General features: G+C 39.7%; 1 protein-coding gene and 1 pseudogene across 2 annotated transcripts; both read right to left on the bottom strand.

The window, feature by feature from the left end:
• Positions 1-1,932: 1,932 nt before the first annotated feature.
• Positions 1,933-14,986, bottom strand: LOC133239803 (beta-defensin 130B-like). Of its 2 annotated transcripts, none has more exons than XM_061404091.1 (2): positions 14,914-14,986; positions 1,933-2,270 (listed from the first exon to the last, which is right to left on the bottom strand). In XM_061404091.1, the coding sequence occupies exons 1-2, from the start codon at positions 14,966-14,968 to the stop codon at positions 2,089-2,091; spliced, it is 237 nt and encodes a 78-aa protein (XP_061260075.1). In that variant the 5' UTR covers positions 14,969-14,986; the 3' UTR covers positions 1,933-2,088. The 2 variants fall into 2 exon arrangements, with proteins under 2 accessions (XP_061260075.1, XP_061260074.1); XM_061404090.1 differs by lacking the exon at positions 14,914-14,986 and adding an exon at positions 5,660-5,735.
• Positions 10,255-14,812, bottom strand: LOC133240115 (beta-defensin 109-like; annotated as a pseudogene).
• Positions 14,987-19,901: the final 4,915 nt, after the last annotated feature.

Raw genomic sequence — 19,901 nt, 5'->3', positions numbered from 1 at the left:
TATGCAAACTAAACCTGTATTTTCAATGATTATTGTATATTCCAATTTACCATATATTTATTAATAGTATATACTTATTATATTTTTCCAATTCTTTTATCTAATGCTGTGTTCTCTGCTAGAAAAGCTACAACTTCTTAGCTGTTGGGGAAACTGAAAACTGTCAAAAATGGAAAGAGGCTTTTAGCCATGAGGGGTCATGGTTTGTCTTTTCTTGAGTGGAAGAGTGATGGCTAACTTCCATTTTGTTAAGGTACAATAACATAGGATTAGGAGGCAGAGTCTGCTTTGCTGAGCCCAGATGCTTTCCTCCTTCAGCCTTATCACCTCCTATTCTATAGCTGACACGATTTCCCATGGTATATGCCAATTCTGGTTTTATTGAGCATATGAATCTAAGATAATACAGTATCTTCTGTGGCAAACTATGTCATATTTAAAAGCTTTTTTTAACTTTTAAGTTTTCAAAAATGTAATAAAATGATAAAGTGTTCATTAAATATAAGTTAAAAGGAACTTATTGGTTTGTATTACTCAAATCTAACATGAACTTCATTAACAAAATTGTTTCTTTATTGAATCCTTATTTTGAGTGGATTAGACAAAACTAGACAAAGGTGAAGAATTTATTTCAAAATGCCATTCTAGAAATTTGTGGGGCAACCAACTTGTCTTTTCAACCTTTGACATTTATCTCTAGTCCTCCTAAAATATAACTAGTCTTCATTATCTCAGTTTTGAGGTTCTTCAGTTACAAAGGATATCTTAACAGTTATGGATAATCAAAGTTTTATCAAAACATTTATATTCATATAAAAACCCAGGATGTTCTAGATAATTTATTATTAACATATCCACATCTGACAGTTTTGTTATCTCAGGAAATTTCGGTGTAACCAAATTAAATCAAACTTTAATTCAGTGCAACTGAATTAAATCAAACTCACTAAAATGAGTGAAGAACTCCCATTGAGGTATGTCTGTGTGTGTAGAAACACAAAGGAGGGAGAGATTGCCTTGCTTTGTGAGATGGGTGTGGAGAGCATCTGGAGAAAGGCTAAGCAGAGGTGATTGTGGAGTCATTTGGCCTCATTCAATAGAGTTTTTTCCATCCTGTGAAACCTGTGCCCTGTAACATTCTTGTCCTCTCTCTCCCCCTTTCATTTTCTTAGCTATAAAGTACAAATCCACGTGCAATGCAGGTGGTGCAGAAAACATGGGTTTGATCCTCGGTTTGGGAAGATTCCCTGGAGCAGGGTGTGGCAACCCACCCCAGTATTCTTGCCTGGAGAATCCCATGGGCAGGCTCCTCTGCCCTACAGTCCATAGGGTTGCAAAGAGTTGGACATGACTGAAGGGACTGAGTACACACGCAGCACAAAGTATGATTGATCCAGAATTACTATGTGGAAATGATTCCAGCCAGAATGTGGAATGATCTCGTGGCACATTTGGAAAGAACGAGCAGGGCCCACTGAGTTCTTAGCTCTCTGTCGTCTACCCATGAACCTCCTCACAGGGAAGAGTTCTTGTGTTTAACTCCCCCAGGGCCTGGGGAAAGGGGGCAAGACCAGCCTCAGCTAGTGTTGGCAGGACTGAGTGGGACAAAAGCCTTCAGCTCAGGTGCCCCGGTTAGCAGGATCACGTGATGAACAGACCTTGAGTCAGGCCACCCAAGTAGGTCTATCTTAACAATGAAAATGATTTTTGTTCAGAGTCAGATGAAGAAGAAGGATGATATTCCCCTTTAGATAAGCAAAGCTACCTATTGTTATTTCTTACCCTTATGATTTTTTTTTCTTATTTTAAAACTTCATCTTTTTTAAGAGAATCATTTTTAGGGTATGAGATGGCCTGTCGTTTAGTTCAGTCTTGTAGTTCTTAAGATGCTGGCAGTGCATTGAGAAGAAGTTCCCCAGGGATGAATACAAGTAGAATTAGGACATTTATTTCCAGTCAATGGAGAAAAAACAAGTTTAAGAGGAGTCTGTATAATTTATCCTCAAGTTCTGGAATTCTGGGCCAAGCTGGAGCCTGTGAAGTTCATGCATGTGTTCTAGAGTTTGAAGAGCCTACAGTTGGCTCTTATCAAGGAGATTTTGACTTGGGAGCTGGCGTTGGATAGGGAAAAAATATCCACCACTTTCTACAACATCTTTTGTCTTCATTACATACGCCAATGGGCTGTTCTATAGTGGTGCAGCCTCCGTCTTTGCACACCCCTTTCAGCAGATTACACTGTTTCTGTCCTGGAATAAGGCCAGTCCTTGCTGCACAGAAAGAGATTTAACAACATCATTAATTCACCATCCATGTATTGATAGTGTACATAAAGCAATACATTTACAGAAGAACAGCTTTGAGATAGAATAAATGATATTACCTATTATTACTGATACCCTTTATCTATTTCTACACAGTTGCTGGTGGTTTCTGAGGCTCCATTCTGTTTGGGTACCTCAAAAGATAATTATCTCAGGATTAGAAAAGAAGGAAGCTACCCTACACTTGAAACTCCTTCTGTGGCAGAACCAGGAAGAGAAACTATAAAGAAAGAATAGTGGAAGTAGTGTTAAAAAAAGGAAAGACATCTCAGGCTCATAGGCTGCCTAAAACCTGTAGATGATCCTACTTTAAGGGTAAACTGAAACTCCTGGGTGATAGAGATACTAGTGATCTACCACTTTCCAGTATAAAGTCTGGCAGACTTGCCCTTCTTGTTCTTTTTTATTAATTTGTTTGTTTTTGGCTACACTGTGTCTTTGTTGCTGAGGCCAGGTTTTCTCTCGCTGTGGCAAGTAGGGGCCACTCTCTGTTGTGGTGCAGGAGCTTCTCCTTGCAGTGGCTTGTCTTGTTGAGGAACATGGGCTTTAGGGCGCTCAGGCTCAGCGGTTGTGACGCATGGGCTTACTTGCCCTGTGGCATGTGGGATCTTCCCGGACCAAGGATTGAACCTGTGTTCCCTGCATTGGCAGTTGGATTCTTAACCACTGGGCCAGTAGGGAAGTCCTTGCCCTCATTCTTGAAGCACCCCTGCAGATTTAGCATTGGCTTTTGTAGCTTTTACTGGTGCGTAATGCCATGACACGCGTGGCACATTTTCTGGTATAAACTACTGCTGTCTTCTAGGGGCCTTCTTGCCGTCCTTTGCAGACACTGTGGTTTCTTCTGCATTCTTCCTTTGCCAGAAGCATTGAGGGCTCCTTGCAAGTGGTTTATCCATGAACACGTACCTTCTAGTTTTCAGCTCAAAAGGCATACCTCAAGAAACTCTTCCCAGATGCTGCAAATCAACCATGACCACATGCTTCAGGCACTTTTAATACTCTGTTCCTCTTTATTGTACTTGGAAAAATTTATAATTATAGATAAATTTGTTATCGTTTACCTAGTGTCTGTCTTTTGTACTGTGGGAAGACGCCCTTCCTTTTGCTTCCCACTGCATCTTTTGTGTTTCCCACAGCCCATGGGAAGTAGCAGGCACTCAGTACACACTCCTTACCACTGAATGCAGTTACGTATTCTTTGACACCACACACAATTTGTCTCTTATTCCTTCTAAAACTTCCTGGCTCCAGCCTGTTTTTGACTGTCTGGTCCCCACTCTTGGATATACAATCGTATTTGTGGGTCTCCAGTCCTAGGAACTTCTCTAAATCTTAGGCCTAGATTTCTTGGAGTCTTATTTTCCTGTCAGTTATTTCTGGTCTTTGTTTTAGGATAATCTTTTTAAAAATTGTTTTTCACCCTACGACTGAACCACTGCCATATCCTTTGTCCTACTCCAGTGATGACTTTTGGCTGGATCTTTACTTCCAGGAGAACTATCCCCCTTAACTTTTTCTTTTTTAATTAAAAAAAAAGTCCTTAACATGGGGTATGTATGACTTTGGATGGAGACAGTAATTTATGTTTAATTGAATTTAGCTTAAGTGGTGGAAAGCAAGCATGAGCAAAAAATTAAAAATAAAATAAAATATTCACTAATTAATCATGCAGACATAATTGTCTTGAGGCAATTGCTTTCAGCAATCTGAGAATTTATCTAATTTTAAGGAACACTGATCAGGAAAAGCTACAGACTAGTGTAAGTCATCCGAATAATAATGCCAGAGTATTAAGCCAATTGGTCATGACCAATTGGTCATGCCAATTGGTCATGCCTACCACAAACACTGAAGAAAAAGAGTTTAGAGTTAAGTGAAGTAACATGTTTCAAAGACACTGTGACTCCCCAAAGAGGAACCTTAAAAATCTTCTCAGGTTCCTCAGTGTCTAATTAGGAGATTAAAAAGCCTGCAATAAATTAGAGTTTCCACTTTGTGGGCATAGATTAATGGAAACAACACTGACCCAGATTAAAAATACTTGGTTCAACAATGAGGTCCTACTCGAAAACACATGGAACACTGCTCAATGTCATATGGTGGCCTGGATGGGAAGGCAGTTTGGGTGGAGAATGGATTCATATATATGTACGGCTGAGTCCCTTTGCTGTCTACCTGAAACTATCACAACATTGTTAATTGGCTACAGTCCAATATAAAATAAAAGTTAAAAAGAAATACTCAGTTCCAGCTGCAGTGTTCCCCCTACCTATGTGATCTTAGTGAAAACATTCTTTATATGGACATGGATCTTCTTATCTGTAAAATTAAGAAATTAACTATTGAATTGCCTTCTATCTTTAAGTCCTTAACATTGTGTAATTTTATATTAGCCGTCACTGCAAGTGTGTTGTCTTCTGACAGAACTGAGGGCCAGATGAAAATTATGTGAACTCCCTCAAGAGTTCACAAATCAAGGGGACAACTATACATCAGAGTTCCTAAGATATTCATAGATCAGGTAAAGATCAAACAAGTCAATATATTTGATTATGTTTGAAAGAATGTTATAAATGATTCAAGGAAAAGAGAGAGTTACCCAAATGAACCCAGATGTTGAGGGGTGGAAATACCCTGCCGTAAACAGTTTTACAAGGATCTAAATGACCCAGCCTGAAAATGACACGTTCCCTTTCTCCTTCATCTGCACTTTAATATTCCAGCTTCTCAATCATGAGCACCAAGGATGTAACTCGAACTGTTAGAATTCCTTCCTGCTTATTTTCCATTATGCTTAAAATTTTGCCACTGAAGCGCCATCCCAAATTTCTGTGCTTTTTCCAAATTCCCCTGCCCCCTGTTGGTTTTTAATAACTCGATAGAATTCTTTTTTGTTGTTGTTGTTGAGTTGTCTTACACACCTAACTTGCACCCTTCACAAATATTCCTTTGCCAATAGACTCCAGGTCACGTTCATTCGCTAACCAAGTCTGACCCAATAGCTGCCATTTCCACTGTCTCTTTTGGAGATGGGGGCCCTTGTCAAAGCTACTTGATTTGTATCCTTGTGTCAGATGTCAAGGCTTCCCCCCCTTCCCCTATATCTGAGCCCCCCTTTGTAATCATGGAGCTCTTGGAACTTGTTTTCTGTTGATGTAAATCCTTGTCTTTCTTCCCAATTTGGACCCCATGAGTTCTAAGGAGGACGCTCATGTTGGACCTCTGTATCCCTGAGACTGTGCGTTAGGGTCTGAGTCAAGATGGCCATGGTATAACTCAGTGTCTGAGTAGGTCTCCTAAGAAACCCAGCTCTACAGTTATTCGCCACCTACCTTTTGGTATTATAGCCAAAGAGAGAAGGAGAACAGAAAGCAATAAATGGAGTCTCATGGTTGAATGCCTGGTAGAGCAGTGAGTGATCAGGAACAGCAGGATACAGCACCTTTTATCTACTTCTGCAGACCAAGAGTCCTTTTAGTCACTGAAGCTTAACAAGGAAGAAAATAAAACAGCTTCCGTTGGAATGTTTCCAAACCCTGGGCTCTCTAAATTTGGTGACAAATTAACCCTAACCACTGGAGACCAGATGGCTTATCCTGTACTTTTTCTGTGGGCTTTCACATTTTTCAGAGGTCAGTGTCTCTGACCAGCATCTCTTGAAGGCTCGTTGAGTGCAAAGTCCTGATTACCAAAAAGTCCTCTGTGTTGCAAGGGGACTCTTTATCATACCAGGAAGAAAATAATTGAATAAGGTCCATTTCTGGAAAAAAGAAGCTGTACTTTTAAGTTATTTCTTTAAAAGAGAGGCCAGTATCACATATGTATTATGTTCTTAGTAGCATCTGAAAGGTAAATACACTGAGTTCACATTGAAAACTAAAATTTTCTCATCCGTTATAACCCTTTGTATAATTGTCCCATATGACAAGGTTGGTGAGAACAGAAGAGTCAAAGAGCATAATATTTCCTCATTCACCATGTATTGTCTAAAGACTCAATGCCAAAAACTTAAGGAGACATGCAGCCTTTCCATATAGCCAAAGCTATGGTTTTTCCATTAGTCATGTACAGATGTGAGAGTTGGACTGTAAAGAAGGCTGAGCACCAAAGAACTGATGCTGTTGAACTGTGGTGTTGGACAAAACTCTTGAGAGTCCCTTGGACTGCAAGGAGATCCAACCAGTCCATCCTAAAGGAAATCAGTCCTGAATATTCATTGGAAGGACTGATGCTGAAGCTGAAGCTCCAGTACTTTGGCCACCTGATGCGAAGGACCAACTCATTAGAAAAGACTCTGATGCTGGGAAAGATTGAGGGCAGGAGGAGAAGGGGACAACAGAGGATGAGATGGTTGGATGGCATCACCGACTCAATGTACATGAGTTTGAGCAAACTCTGGGAGTTGTTGAAGGACAGGGAAGTCTGGTGTGCTGCAGTCCATGGAGTTGCAAAGATTCAGGCACAACTAAGCAACTGAGCAACAACAGTCTTTCCACCTACCATATAGAAACAAAGTATATGCCTAAAGCCTTTGGCCAGTAACCAATTGACCTAAAACCAATTTATGGCTTTACAACACATTTATCTAAATTCACTTATTTTTGCCTTTATAAGCTTTCATATGTAATTTCTTTGAGAGGAAATTTTTCTATACTTTTATGTCTTCTCTTATGACTGTCCTGTGCTTAGTTACTCAGCCGTTTCCGACTCTTTGCTACACTTTGGATGGTCATCTGCCAGGCTCCTCTGTCCTAGGGATTCTCCAGGCAAGAATACTGGAGTGAGTTGCCATACCCTCCTCCAGGGTATCTTCCCATCCAAGGGATCAAATCTGCGTATCTTCTCCTGCATTGGCAGGTGGGTTCTTTACCATTAGCACCACCTGGGAATGTTTATTAACTAATGTGTTTACTTATTTTATGTATTTTTACAAATTGAGATACAGCTGACACAGAACTTTGTGTAACTTTAAGGTGTAGAGTATGTCAATTTGATACATTTGCGTATTATAGTAGGATTGCCACCACTGTGTTAGCTAACACCTCTCCTAGGTCACCTTTTTCTTTTTCTTTTTTCTTTGTGGTGAAGACAAGATTTAGTTTCCCATTACTTTGAAGTTTATAATACAGTATTATTGACTACAAGCACTATTTTGTGCCTTAAATCTCCAGAACTTACTTATCTACTAGCTGTAAGTTTGCACCCTTAAATAGGGAGAAGAAAATGGCAACCCACTCCACTATTCTTGCCTGGAGAATAGCATGGACAGAGGAGCCTGGAAGGCTACAGTCCATGGGGTCCTAAGAGTTGGACACAACTTAGCGACTAAACCACCACAGCCACTCTTAAATAACATCCCCCTAATTCCCCCACCATGGTCCCTGGTAACCACCATTCTGCTCTCTGTTTTTACGAGTTTTGCCTTTTTACATTCCACATAAAAGTGGTATCATACAATATTTGTCTTTCTATGTTGGACTCACCTCACTTTGACATAATGCCCTCAAGGCACATCTATGTTGGTAGAAATGACAGGAGTTCCTTTTTTTCTCATGACTGAGTAATATTTTATTGTATATGCACACCATATCTTCTTTACCCATTCATCCATTGATGGACACTTGGGTTGTTGTCACATCGTGGCTATTGTGAATAATACTGGAATGCTGGAATGTGGGAGTGCAGATAATTCTTCAAGATTCTGATTTTATTTCCTTTGTGTATATACCCCAAGGTGAGATTGCTGGATCATATGGAGACTATTTTTACTTTTTGAAGAACATTCATGCCGTTTTCTGTAACAACTGAATCATTCTACATTCCACTAACAGTGCACAAGTTTCTCTTTTCTCCACATCCTCACCAACACTTGTTATCTCGTCTTCTTGATGATAGCCATTATGGTAGGTGTGCAGTAATATTTCATTGTGGTTTTGATTTGCATTTCCTGATAATTAGTGATATTGAGATTCTTTTCATGTACCTGTTGGTCATTTGTATGTTTCTTTGGAAAAAGCTGTTCAATTTCTTTGACCTTCTTTTTAAAAAATTGGGTTATTCAGTTTTTGTTTTTGAGTTGTATGAGTTCTTCACATATTTATACATATTAACCCTTATCTGATGTATCATTTGCAATATTTTCTCACATTCTGTAGATTGCTTTTTCATTTTTAAAATTTTTGTTTATTTATTTGTTTTTGGTTGCACTGGATCTTCGTTGCTGCATGCGGGGTACTCTGTAGTTATGGCGCGAGGGCTTTCCATTGTGGTGACCTCTCTTTTTGTGGAGTATAGGTTCTAGGTTCAGACTCTCAGTAGTTGTGGTTCATGGGCTTAGTTGCTCCATGGCATGTGGGATCTTCCCAGACCAGGGATGGGACCCATGTCCCCTGCATTGACAGGCAGATTCTTATCCACCGTAAATCCATCTTTTCATTTCTGAAGATTGTTTCTGTTGCAGTGCAGAGCTTTTTTAGTTTGATGTATTCCTGCTTGTTAATTTTTGCTTGTTGTTTTTGGTATCACATCCCAAAAAAATCTTGTTGCCAAGGCAAATGTCAAGTTTTCCCCTGTTTTCTTTTAGGAGTTTTATGGTATAGGATCTTATGTTTAAGTCCTTAATTCATTTCAAGTTAACTTTTTGTGAGTAGTATAAGGTAAGGGTACAATTTCAGTGTTCTCCATGTGATTATCCAGTTTTTTCAACACCATTTGTTGGAGAGATTGTCATTTCCCCATTGAGTGTTCTTGGCTCCCTCGTCAAACATTAGTTGATTTCATAAATACTACATTATATGCTGAAAGAAGGGGAATCTTCACTACCGAACCACACTTCCTTAATCATTGAAGTTTTACATGTGACTGAAAACTGACCCCTTCTAAGGACAACTTTGAGGTATGTAGTTGAACTCAAGTCCTAAGGGCATGCAAGGAAAGTGAGACCTTATGATTCTAGGGAAGAAAGTGAAGTTGTAGTCAGAAGTTGTGACACATCGAAAATCTATTTAAAAGGGGTATTGAAAGCATACCCTTGAAAGAGGTTACTATGTTTTTTACAGTAAAAAATGTTTAGGTTCTAAAAAGGAGAATTATTTGTGTAGAGGAAAACAATTGAGAATCTCTAAGTTATCACAATGTTTCCTCATTGCAGGAGGACATCGATATATTTTTGTTGTTAACTGAGGTTTTATTTGTTAGTACATTTATTTCTGTTGGTCTTAAACCTTCTGTTCCCTCCTTTTTGATCTCATCTCTTTGCAGTTATCTGCCATGCACTTATAATACTTATAAATCACCTCAAATTATTTCCTCTTGCCTCATTCCAGTTTTCTCCCCTTTCCCTATTTATATCTCCTCCACTCCCGGATCATTTCTAGATTTGGTTTTTGCATTTTCTTTGAACTCTGTGTGTCTATTTAATTGCACTGTATATAAAGATATCGTCATCTTTGCAACTTGTTGGTTAATTTTTTTTATCTTTCTGTGACAAATTTTTAAATATTTGTTAAGTAAATGGGCTTTCTTACTTTTTTTCTTATGTTTTTCATTGGAGTATAATTGCTTTACAGTGCTGTGTTAGTTTCTGTTGTAAAATGAAGCAAATCAGCTATATATATATATATATACACACACACATATATATATGTATGTAAACCCCTCTCTCCCACCCCACCCCCATCCTACCCATCTGGGTCATTGTAGATTGCCCAGCTGAGCTTCGTGTGCTTTATAGAAACTTCTCACTGGCTAGTTTACACATTGTAGTGTATATATATCAACCCCAACTTTTCTTACTTTTAAAGAGATTTTCTGGATCTGAAAATGAGTCTCAAAGCAGTTATCAGGGTAGTTGTAAACTCACTATATATATATATATATATATATATATATATATATATATATATATATAGGTGAGGGATGATAGAAGTTGATAATAAAAACAATAATGTTTAATATATACATTCTAAAATGTTTAGACACAAAGACGTTTCCTTTTCGATGATTTTTCAAGTTTCATTTCTCAGTCTTCTTACGGGGTGCTTGATAATCTGAATAGACAATGGGCATTGGAACTGGCAAAAGAATCCACCATGCACGACAGCATTTCCACCTTCTTCAGCAGGTGCCAAGTATATCCTCTGTCAATTTGCAGGTGTCTCTTCTGCAAACACCATTCAGATTGAGACAGTGGTTTACTGCAGATGATAAACCACTTCTTACTGCAGAAGAATCTGTAAGATCATTTGTCCATGAAGGGAACATAAACCTGTAAATTTTGGTGTGAGATTAAAAGAGTTCTAGGATGAGCATTTCTACATGGAGGAAAGAAACTGGACAAAGAGTCCATCCAGTTGCTTCATCACATGCACTGACTCCTTTTTGCCCAAGAGCCAAAACAATGACAAAGTGCTCCCTCCTTTCCTTATATGTTTTGTCTTCAAATGTAACCTTGGTAATGTTGAACAATGAAGGGATGGACAAAATGTATGTTCTAAATACACCAATGTCCTTATTTTCACTCCTTTATACGGATCTTCAACCAGTATTTCCCAAATGTCTTCTATTCACTAGGCATTTTTTGCACTAGCAATAGAACAGTGAGAATGGCAGAAATATTTCTATTTCTCATAGCACCTACAGTCAGTGGGGGAAAGCTGACCATACAAAAATAGAATAAGATAATTTCAGAAAGTGATAAGTGGTTAGAACACAATAATAAAATAATGGGCCAGTTATAGTCTGGAGGATGGAGTTAATAAAAATGGACTGATAAAGGCTTTCTGAGGATAGCATTTGAACTGAGATTTGAGTGATGAAAATGAGATAGACAAACAGATATCCATGTGCAGAAATGATAGGCATATAGGGAACAAGGTCCCTTGCTTAGTTTATTTGAAGAACAGAAAGACCTGTGTGGATGGTGCATATTGGGGAAAAAAATAACTTTGATAAGAAATAAGGTGGCCTTGATTTAACAGAGTCAGGACATTTGGGGCTTGTAGGTCACAGGAAGCTTTTAGACTCATATAGTTAACATTGCAGCTTCCTTCAGTCAGCTTCTCGGTGCTCAATCTTCTTTAAAAATGGCATTTTCACCTCATATTTCCTACAATCCATTTAGATAAGGGGTAAGGGAAAGTTTCAGAAAAAAAGACCCTGTGAGTACTTAGTTGTGGTACCAGCTTATTCTACACTAATAGAAAGAGGAGAGTGAGAAAGTTGGCTTAAAACTCAACATTCAGAAAACTAAGATCATGGCATCCAGTCCCGTCACTTCATGGCAAATAGATGGGGAAACAGTGGCAGACTTTATTTTGGGGGGCTCTAAAATCACTGCACATGGTGACTGCATCCATGAAATTAAAAGACACTTGCTCCTTGGAAGAAAAGTTATGATCAACCTAGATAGCTTATTAAAAAGCAGAGACATTACTTGACCAACAAAGGTCTGTCTAGGCAAAGCTATGGTTTTTCCAGCAGTTGTGTATGGATGTGAGAGTTTGACTATAAAGAAAGCTGAGCACCGAAGAACTGATGCTTTTGAACAGTGGTGTTGGAGAAGACTCTTGAGAGTCCCTTGGACAACAAGAAGATCCAGCCAGTCCATTCTAAAGGAGATCAGTCCTGAATATTCATTGGAAGGACTGATGTTGAAGCTGAAACTCCAATACTTTGGTTATCTGATGAGAAGAACTGACTCATTTGAAAAGACCCTGATGCTGGGAAAGAATGAAAGTGGGAGGAGAATGGCATGACAGAAGATGAGATGGTTGGATGGCATCACCAACTCAATGGACATGAGTTTGAGTAAGCTCCAGGAGTTGGTGATGGACAGGGAAGCCTGGCATGCTGCAGTCCATGGGGTCGCAAAAGTCGGACACAACAACTGAGTAACTGAACTGAGCTGAACTGAATAGAAAACCTCTCAATCTCTTCATGTTTCAATATTCTCAGAAAGAAGTAGAGGTTATTTTTTCTTTCCAAATTAGATATGATCTACCTAACTCAATGGACAAGGAAATTTTCATCATGAAGTGTATCAATCAGAGGAAAAGTAAATTTGTAGACATTCTCAATGATCCTTTCAATTAAATCTTAAGAAAGTAAAAGGTACTAGAAAGCTGAAAATTGGTCATTGTGTCCAGACCATTATTTCCTCCCAGTAACTTATATGGTAGAAAATTTAATTTACTAAGTAGCTCTCTAATGGTAGAGCTAAATAAACTAGCCTTCTAGTAAAAAAAAAAAAAAAAAAAAAACTATCTAAAGCAAGAGTTAGGAAACAGATAGTTATTAGCTTCACTTTGGACTTAACCTATGTGTTGATAATTTGCATAGTGTCAATATTTTACCCCTCAAGAAATAATACAAAGTCCATTTAATAACAGATGAAGTCTATTAAATAAGTTATTTTGAGTGTAATCTTGTTAATTATATTTATATTTCTCTATTGAGGCCATTCCTAGCTAAGAATGATAAGTCAATATTTTTAGATTAAAATTTGGTGTTATGTTCCTGTTTACTGTAACAGAATGACACAGACAATATACTCACTTGGTCAAGTAACTGAAACATGTGTTTGAAGGGGAGAATGGAAAAGTAAATTAACATTGACACTTGGTAAACATTGTTTTTTAAATAGGAAGAGAAGAGTATTGCTTTAACCAAGTTAAAGTTTGAACACAAAAATCCAGGTAATATTTCATAGTAAAATATAGCTTTAATTCCATGAAAATCAGAAATAAGAATGTTCACAGTCAATATTACATAAATATAGTTTTGAAATGTTTGAACCATGCCATGAGTCATAAGAAGGAAAGTCAATGACTACTTGAACCCTTCCTTCAGTATCTCCCCAGATGCCATGGGAATGATGTAAGTAACATTTTTACAGAATGTTCAGGGGTGCCAGAAATCACAGGGTACCACCAATGCACCAGAAACTGAGAAATAACTGAAAGACACAAACCAAATATGATCAAGTTGTAAGAAAGATTTAAACTTTGGCCAAGATTACAAGTTCGATGCTCTCAAGCTACTGCTGTTATAGAAAAAGTAAACCTTAGAGAATATCTGAAATATTTCTACTCTTGAAAATGGTATGTTAATGTCCTATAATACTCTCTTTTTCAAGGAAAAAAGTCTGTGAACTGAAACTTGAGCAGTGGGCCCCTTATATTGGTCAACTGGGTAGGTGGAGGGTTTCCTGGAAGGTCAATGCTGTGATCACCAGTCCTAACATGGGGACTGACTCGGGTTTTGCACATTGCTATTTGGTTAAGACTGGAACCCGGGAACTAAGAAAAGAAGGGAAGAGGTTTACAGTGGTAGCTTTGGATGGCTGCAAAAACACGTTTTCTATTGAGACCATAAGAACATAGCATACTGAGTATAGTAAATGAATTTATTATGAAAGATGATCAGGAAGGAAAGACATTGTGGGTACAGATTAATGTAAAAATAACATGTTTGGTCCTTCAAGGACTAAAGATAGGGAATCATCTACGTGAGCAAATAATTATGTTCTTTACAAAGAGTACAAGTGGAATAATTTACAGATAGCTTTTTTTAAGAGCCCCTCAGTGATCTGGGTTCTCAAGGAAAGCTAATTAACTAAAATCCAAAGGTGTAAGGACCTACCACAAGGGAGGGGGAGTGAGGCCACAGAGATAGCAGCGTGGATGGTTTGTCTTATAGTCTTTCGGGCTCCTCTCAAAGGTCTTATATTTGCCCTAAGGATTTAAGGTCACAGAGTCTCACATTTCATGTGACTGCCTCCATTTCCCAGCCCAATCATTTTCTTCCCACATCACACATGCATTAGTATTTCAAACTCTGTTATCCTCTTAATTGCCTCCAATTTATGTTGAGGTACCTACTCTGTGCAATGGTACTTAACATAAGAAGCCCTTCCTAAAATGTGGACCAGCGCTCGATCTTCTGAGTAATCCCTCCCTAGGGACTCTAATTCTCTTTCTGAAACCCTCTTCTGGGTCCGTGCCATTTATGTAGCGTGGCCCAGTGGCCAGTTTAAATGAGAAAGGTCTGGGTTATGCCTTAGTTCTGATACAGTGATAAGTGCTTCTTTCACTTTGCAAAGATGTCTAGTTCAGATTTTAAAAATGTTCATCCTCCTTCTATAATCATGGCTACACCTCTCCCATAATGAGAGTTGTGCTCATTATTATGCTGATTTGTCAGTTCCTTCAGGAGGCAAACCTACAGGACAGAGTTCCCCAGGATGCACCCTCTGCACTAAATCCTGTCAATAGGTCTCTGTCCATCTGTTTCTGACCTACTGAATAGATATAACGATAGATGCTGATGGAATCCAGTCCTTTCCGATCTACCTGTCTACTAATGGGTCACTGTGCCTCACCTAGACATCCCAAGCTACAAAGTAAGGATAAAGCCAAACATGATGCCATCCAGCATTCAGCTAACAGTGAAGGAACGGTCTCTCTACCGTCTTCCCCTGTTGTCATTCTATTAGGGTTATGAATCTGTAAGACTGATTCCAGGGTCTTGTCTGACCTTCCCAACAGCTTTCTGAACTGTGGACCCAGGTAATCAGCCGCCACCTTACCTGGTGATAAGAGGGTCAAGAAGAAGACCTCAGAGAGCAGCAGGTGGAACCTCATGGGGGAACAGCAGCTGGAGGGAAGGAGCGTCAGTATGGCTCGAGCTGGCGATCGCTGGGCGGGCAGGTCCGTGGCCTTTTATGATGTCCCCTGGGCCTGTGGTTTTTCCATGGTTAGTAGAGCCTATCCAAAAGAGAGTTAACTCAGTCTTTAACAGGAAATCTCCAGGGAAAAAAGTACATGCTGTGGTGGAAACTCAACAGATGAGAAAGCAGAAGCTGATGCCGTGGGTTTCCCAGATTCAGGATATCCGAGCTGTCTGCTGTGTCCCCTTATGGGGAGACCCTCCCAGCAGGGGGTTGATGACTTTAGCAGTCAGCCGATGAAGATGTAGTCAGTTCCTCTTTATGTTACATGGAAAATAGAAATTGAATTCTGTTTCACATTTATAATATCTAGAATTGAAAGTGTTTGCACATTTTGCCTTTAAAATTGCTGTTTTAGTTGCTCTGCTGCTGCTGCTGCTAAGTCACTTCAGTCGTGTCCAACTCTGTGCAACCCCACAGACAGCAGCCCACCAGGCTCCTCTGTCCCTGGGCTATACAGTCTTTTAAAAAGTATTTATTTATTTTTGGCTGTGCTGGTCTTCGTTGCTGTGCGGGCTTTTCTGTACTTGTGGCAAGTAGGGGCTACTCCCTAGTTACGGTGCAAAGGTTTCTCATTGCAATGGCTTCTCTTGTTTCAGAGGCGTGCAAGCTCTAGTGTGCTCAGGCTATTAAAGTTGGGGCAAGTGGGCTCAGTAGTTGTGGTTCCTGGGCTCCAGAGCACAGGCTCAATAGTTGTGGCCCATGGGCTTAGTTGCTCTGCAGCATATGGGATCTTCACTGATCAGGGATTGAACCCATGTATCCTGCATTGGCAGGCTGATTCTTTCCCACCAAGCCAACAGGGAAGGCTGTTCTATAGTCTTAATGGTATTTTTCACCTAGTTGACCTACCAAATGTGAGTCAGGAAATGTCTGTGTTACTCTTGGTTCATTTACTGTGAAGTAACTAGACCCGGAGAACCCCATGGACAGAGGAGCCTGGCAGGCTACAGTCCATAGGGTTGCAAAGAGTTGGGCATGACTGAAGAGACTTAGCAGGCAACTAGACCTGTTACCTAGATTTCTAGGACGATACAGCAATAGTATCAGTAACGGCAGCAGGAGAAACAATAGCGGTAGCAGTTCTGTCAGTCAGGATCCAGCCAATTAGAACAGAGTAGTGCTTTGATTTACAGAGGGGACTTACATCAGGATTTGTTCAGAGAGAATGCCGAGGGAACCCAGAAGCAACTGCAGGCAGTGGATATCACCCCTCAGTGAGACAATAAAATGGAGGAAGCCAGGAGCCAGGGGAGGACGCCTGTGGTCCTCAGGTGTTGGAGGAGGGGGCACGCTGCCCAGCTGTGCCTCTGCAGACCTGAGGGGAGACCTTTCAGAGTCAGTCCTCAGGTCTATGAAAGGGGTATTGACTAGCTGTTGCAGACACCTGTTTGAGGACATTGTGAGATGGGTTCTGTAACGCCATGAGAATGTGGACCCAGGAGGCCACTGTTGCTCCTGGATGCAAGCCATTGTTGCTATAGCAACAGTGACAGGAACAAAAGTAAGGAAGTCCATCCCCCTTCTTCAAGCTCCAACTCTCCCTGGAGAGTCCATCCTTGAAGTGATGGAGTCAGCAAAGGAGTCTGGGAAATGTGATCTGAACCTTCCTGGTCCCCGAGTTACTGGGAAGCATGGTGTCAAAGAGGGCAACTGGAACAAAGAGACTGGGGAAGTGACACCACAGTGGATGCAATGTTAGAAAGTTCGAGCAGTCAGATTTTTTTTTCAACATGCAGATGTTTCATGTGATTATGCTGTAAACTCATTCTGCATTTTTTAGAGTTTAAGTCACCTAGGGAAGCAGTGTTCCAGAGTGAAATACAAGGAGGGATATTGAACGGGGGATGATTCATTCCGCCAATGGGATCTGATGATAAGTGGGCCAGAAGGTGGTTAGACCCTGAAAAAGACTTAGAAGCAAAAACAAGACAGAAGTAATACGTAAGGATGAAAAACGCTATCAGTTATGCTGGAGTATCATGGCATCTGGTCCCATCATTTCATGGGAAATAGATGGGGAAACAGTGGAAACAGTGGCAGACTTTATTTTTGGGGGCTCCAAAAATCACTGCAGATGGTGATTGCAGCCATGAAATTAAAAGACGCTTACTCCTTGAAAGGAAAGTTATGACCAACCTAGATAGCATATTTAAAAGCAGAGACATTACTTTGCCAACAAAGGTCCGTCTAGTATGGTTTTCTAGTAAGGACCTTTACCTTCTAGTAAAGGTCCGTCAAGGCTATGGTTTTTCCTGTGGTCATGTATGGATGTGAGAGTTGGACTGTGAAGAAAGCTGAGCACTGAAGAATTAATGCTTTTGAACTGTGGTGTTGGAGAAGACTCTTGAGAATCCCTTGGACTGCAAGGAGATCCAACCAGTCCATCCTAAAGGAGATCAGTCCTGGGTGTTCACTGGAAGGACTGATGCTAAAGCTGAAACTCCAATACTTTGGCCACGTCATGCAAAGAGTTTACTCACTGGAAAAGACCCTGATGCTGGGAGGGATTGGGGGCAGGAGGAGAAGGGGATGACAGAGGATGAGATGGCTGGATGGCATCACCGACTCGATGGACATGAGTTTGAGTAAACTCCTGGAGTTGCTGGTGGACAGGGAGGCCTGGTGTGCTGTGATTCATGGGGTCGCAAAGAGTCAGACACAACTGAGCAACTCAACTGAACTGATGCTGGAGTATCTAAGAATCACTTTCCTATCCTGCCTGTCCATGAATTAAAGGCTCACCATTCTGAAGGATAGTTATGGGAGTGGGTGGGTGCCTCATACTTAGGGCTTTTGTAGGGAGGCTACAACATGCTCTTGGGGCAAGATATTTACCCCCTTCTGATTTCTGGTTCTTATCATTGTGTCACAGCCTGTAGCAGTTTTTCAACCTCAGCACTGTTGATACTTTGGGTCAGATAACTCTTTGTCTTGAAGGTCACTTCTGTCATTGTAAGATGTCTAGTAGCATCCTTGGCTGGTAGCATCTTGGCTACTATTAATAGATGCTGGTAGCATCTTTCTGGTTGTCACAACTGAAGGTATCTCTAGACATTGGCAACTATGTGCTGGGGAGAAAAGCGTCTCCAGGTGAGAGGTCTGGTTTATCATATCTAAACCCTCAGGCAGGGTTGTTTTTCTTCTACTTTTGGACCACTCCTTAGGGCAAAGGTTTGGCTGTAGGTTATCAGATGGCAGCTGACTTTGAATGAAGCTGGGTAAAAGTTGGGGTTATATGAACTCATCAGGAGCAGAGCCAGACAGGGCCTTTCCCATCACTCAGTACCAGGGCCCACTGTTTTATAATTCAGATGGTAAGGGCTGATGATGAAGCCTTCTCTGCATGACTGGAACTCCTCCAGATTTTTACCTGTCCCCATGGTGGTGCCAGGTCTCAAAGGTACCAGAAAGTTCTGGGGGTGGAAGTCGTGGTTACTCAGGAAGGCCGTGTTCTGTGTGGAGGAATATAGCAGGTTCTTGTAAGTGCATTCTATCCTGACATTGAAGCCTGAGGAGAAGAAGCCACAAGCTATTAGAAGTCAAAGGGAGCTATAAAAGCTGAAGACAGGAACAGAACTGACATTTGTGTTGTCTTTTAAGTCAGGTATATTGAGGTGTGTCTTTCACAGTAGAATTATTTTCATTAAAATTGAGCTCATTTCTATGAGTTTTTACACGTGCATATAGCTGTATAACCACCACCACAATCAATACCTAGACCAGTCCTATCACCTACAAAATTCCCGAAATATTCTTCTGTATCTGACATCTCCTGTTCCCAGTCCCTGACAGCATCTTATCTTTCTGTCCCTATAGTTTATATTGTCTTCTTATCTATTTCTGCTTAAGTGAGGTTTTGGTAGTTTTTTTATTTCAAAGAATTCACCCATTTTCATTGATCTTGTTGGATTAATGTATGTAAAGCTATGCCTAATAATGTCTGGTTGTTCGCCTTATATCTGTAGGATCTAATGTGCTTACTTTTATGGCTGGCATTGGCAATCTGTGTGCTTTTTGTCTTACTCTGTATCTCAGATCAGAATGATAAGACATTTATAAATTTTATTCATCTTTTCAAAGAACCAGGTTTTGATTTCAATTTTGTTTTCTGTTGCTTTTCTGTTTAATTTATTTTATTATTTACATGAATCTCTTCCTTTCCTTGTTTTAGATTTAATTCGCTCTTTGATTATATAAGCATTTGGATACTATAAATTTATTTCAAAATGCTACTGTAGCTTAATTCCATACATTTTGTTATGTTTATTTTTATTTTTATTTAATTCAAATCCTTAGCCATTTTTATCTAGAAGCATGCTGTTTGATTTCCTAATATATGGGAATTTCCCAAGTACTGAATATTGAAATCTGGTTTGATTCTATTAAGATCAGAGTGTATTTTGCATGGTTTGGATAATTTTATGTTTGTCAAGACTTGTTTTGTTGCCCAGAATACGGTTTACTTTGGTAAGTGTACACTTAGAAAGAATGTTTATTCTGCTGTCATTGTGTCAAGTTTTTAAGCAATATTAATTGGATTGAACTGATATGCTTACAGAATTTTTGTTCTCATACTTTATTGATTACTGAAAAAGAAATGATTTTTTTACTGAGATGTAATTAACATATAATATTAGTTTCAGGTGTACAAAATAATGATTAAATATTTGTATATATTGTGAAGTGATCACCACCAAGTCTAATTAACATCCATCACAAAGCATGGTTACAAATTTATTCCTTGTAATGAGAAATTTAAGATCACTCTCTTAGCAATTTCCCAGTATACAATACAGTATTTTTAACTATGTTCACCATGCTGCACACTATATCCCTAAGACTTA

The sequence above is a fragment of the Bos javanicus genome, chromosome 27 (assembly GCF_032452875.1).
Source record: "Bos javanicus breed banteng chromosome 27, ARS-OSU_banteng_1.0, whole genome shotgun sequence".
NCBI lineage: Eukaryota > Metazoa > Chordata > Mammalia > Artiodactyla > Bovidae > Bos > Bos javanicus.
The sequence above is the reverse complement of the archived record's forward strand: the minus strand, read 5'-3'. Positions and strand labels throughout refer to the sequence as shown.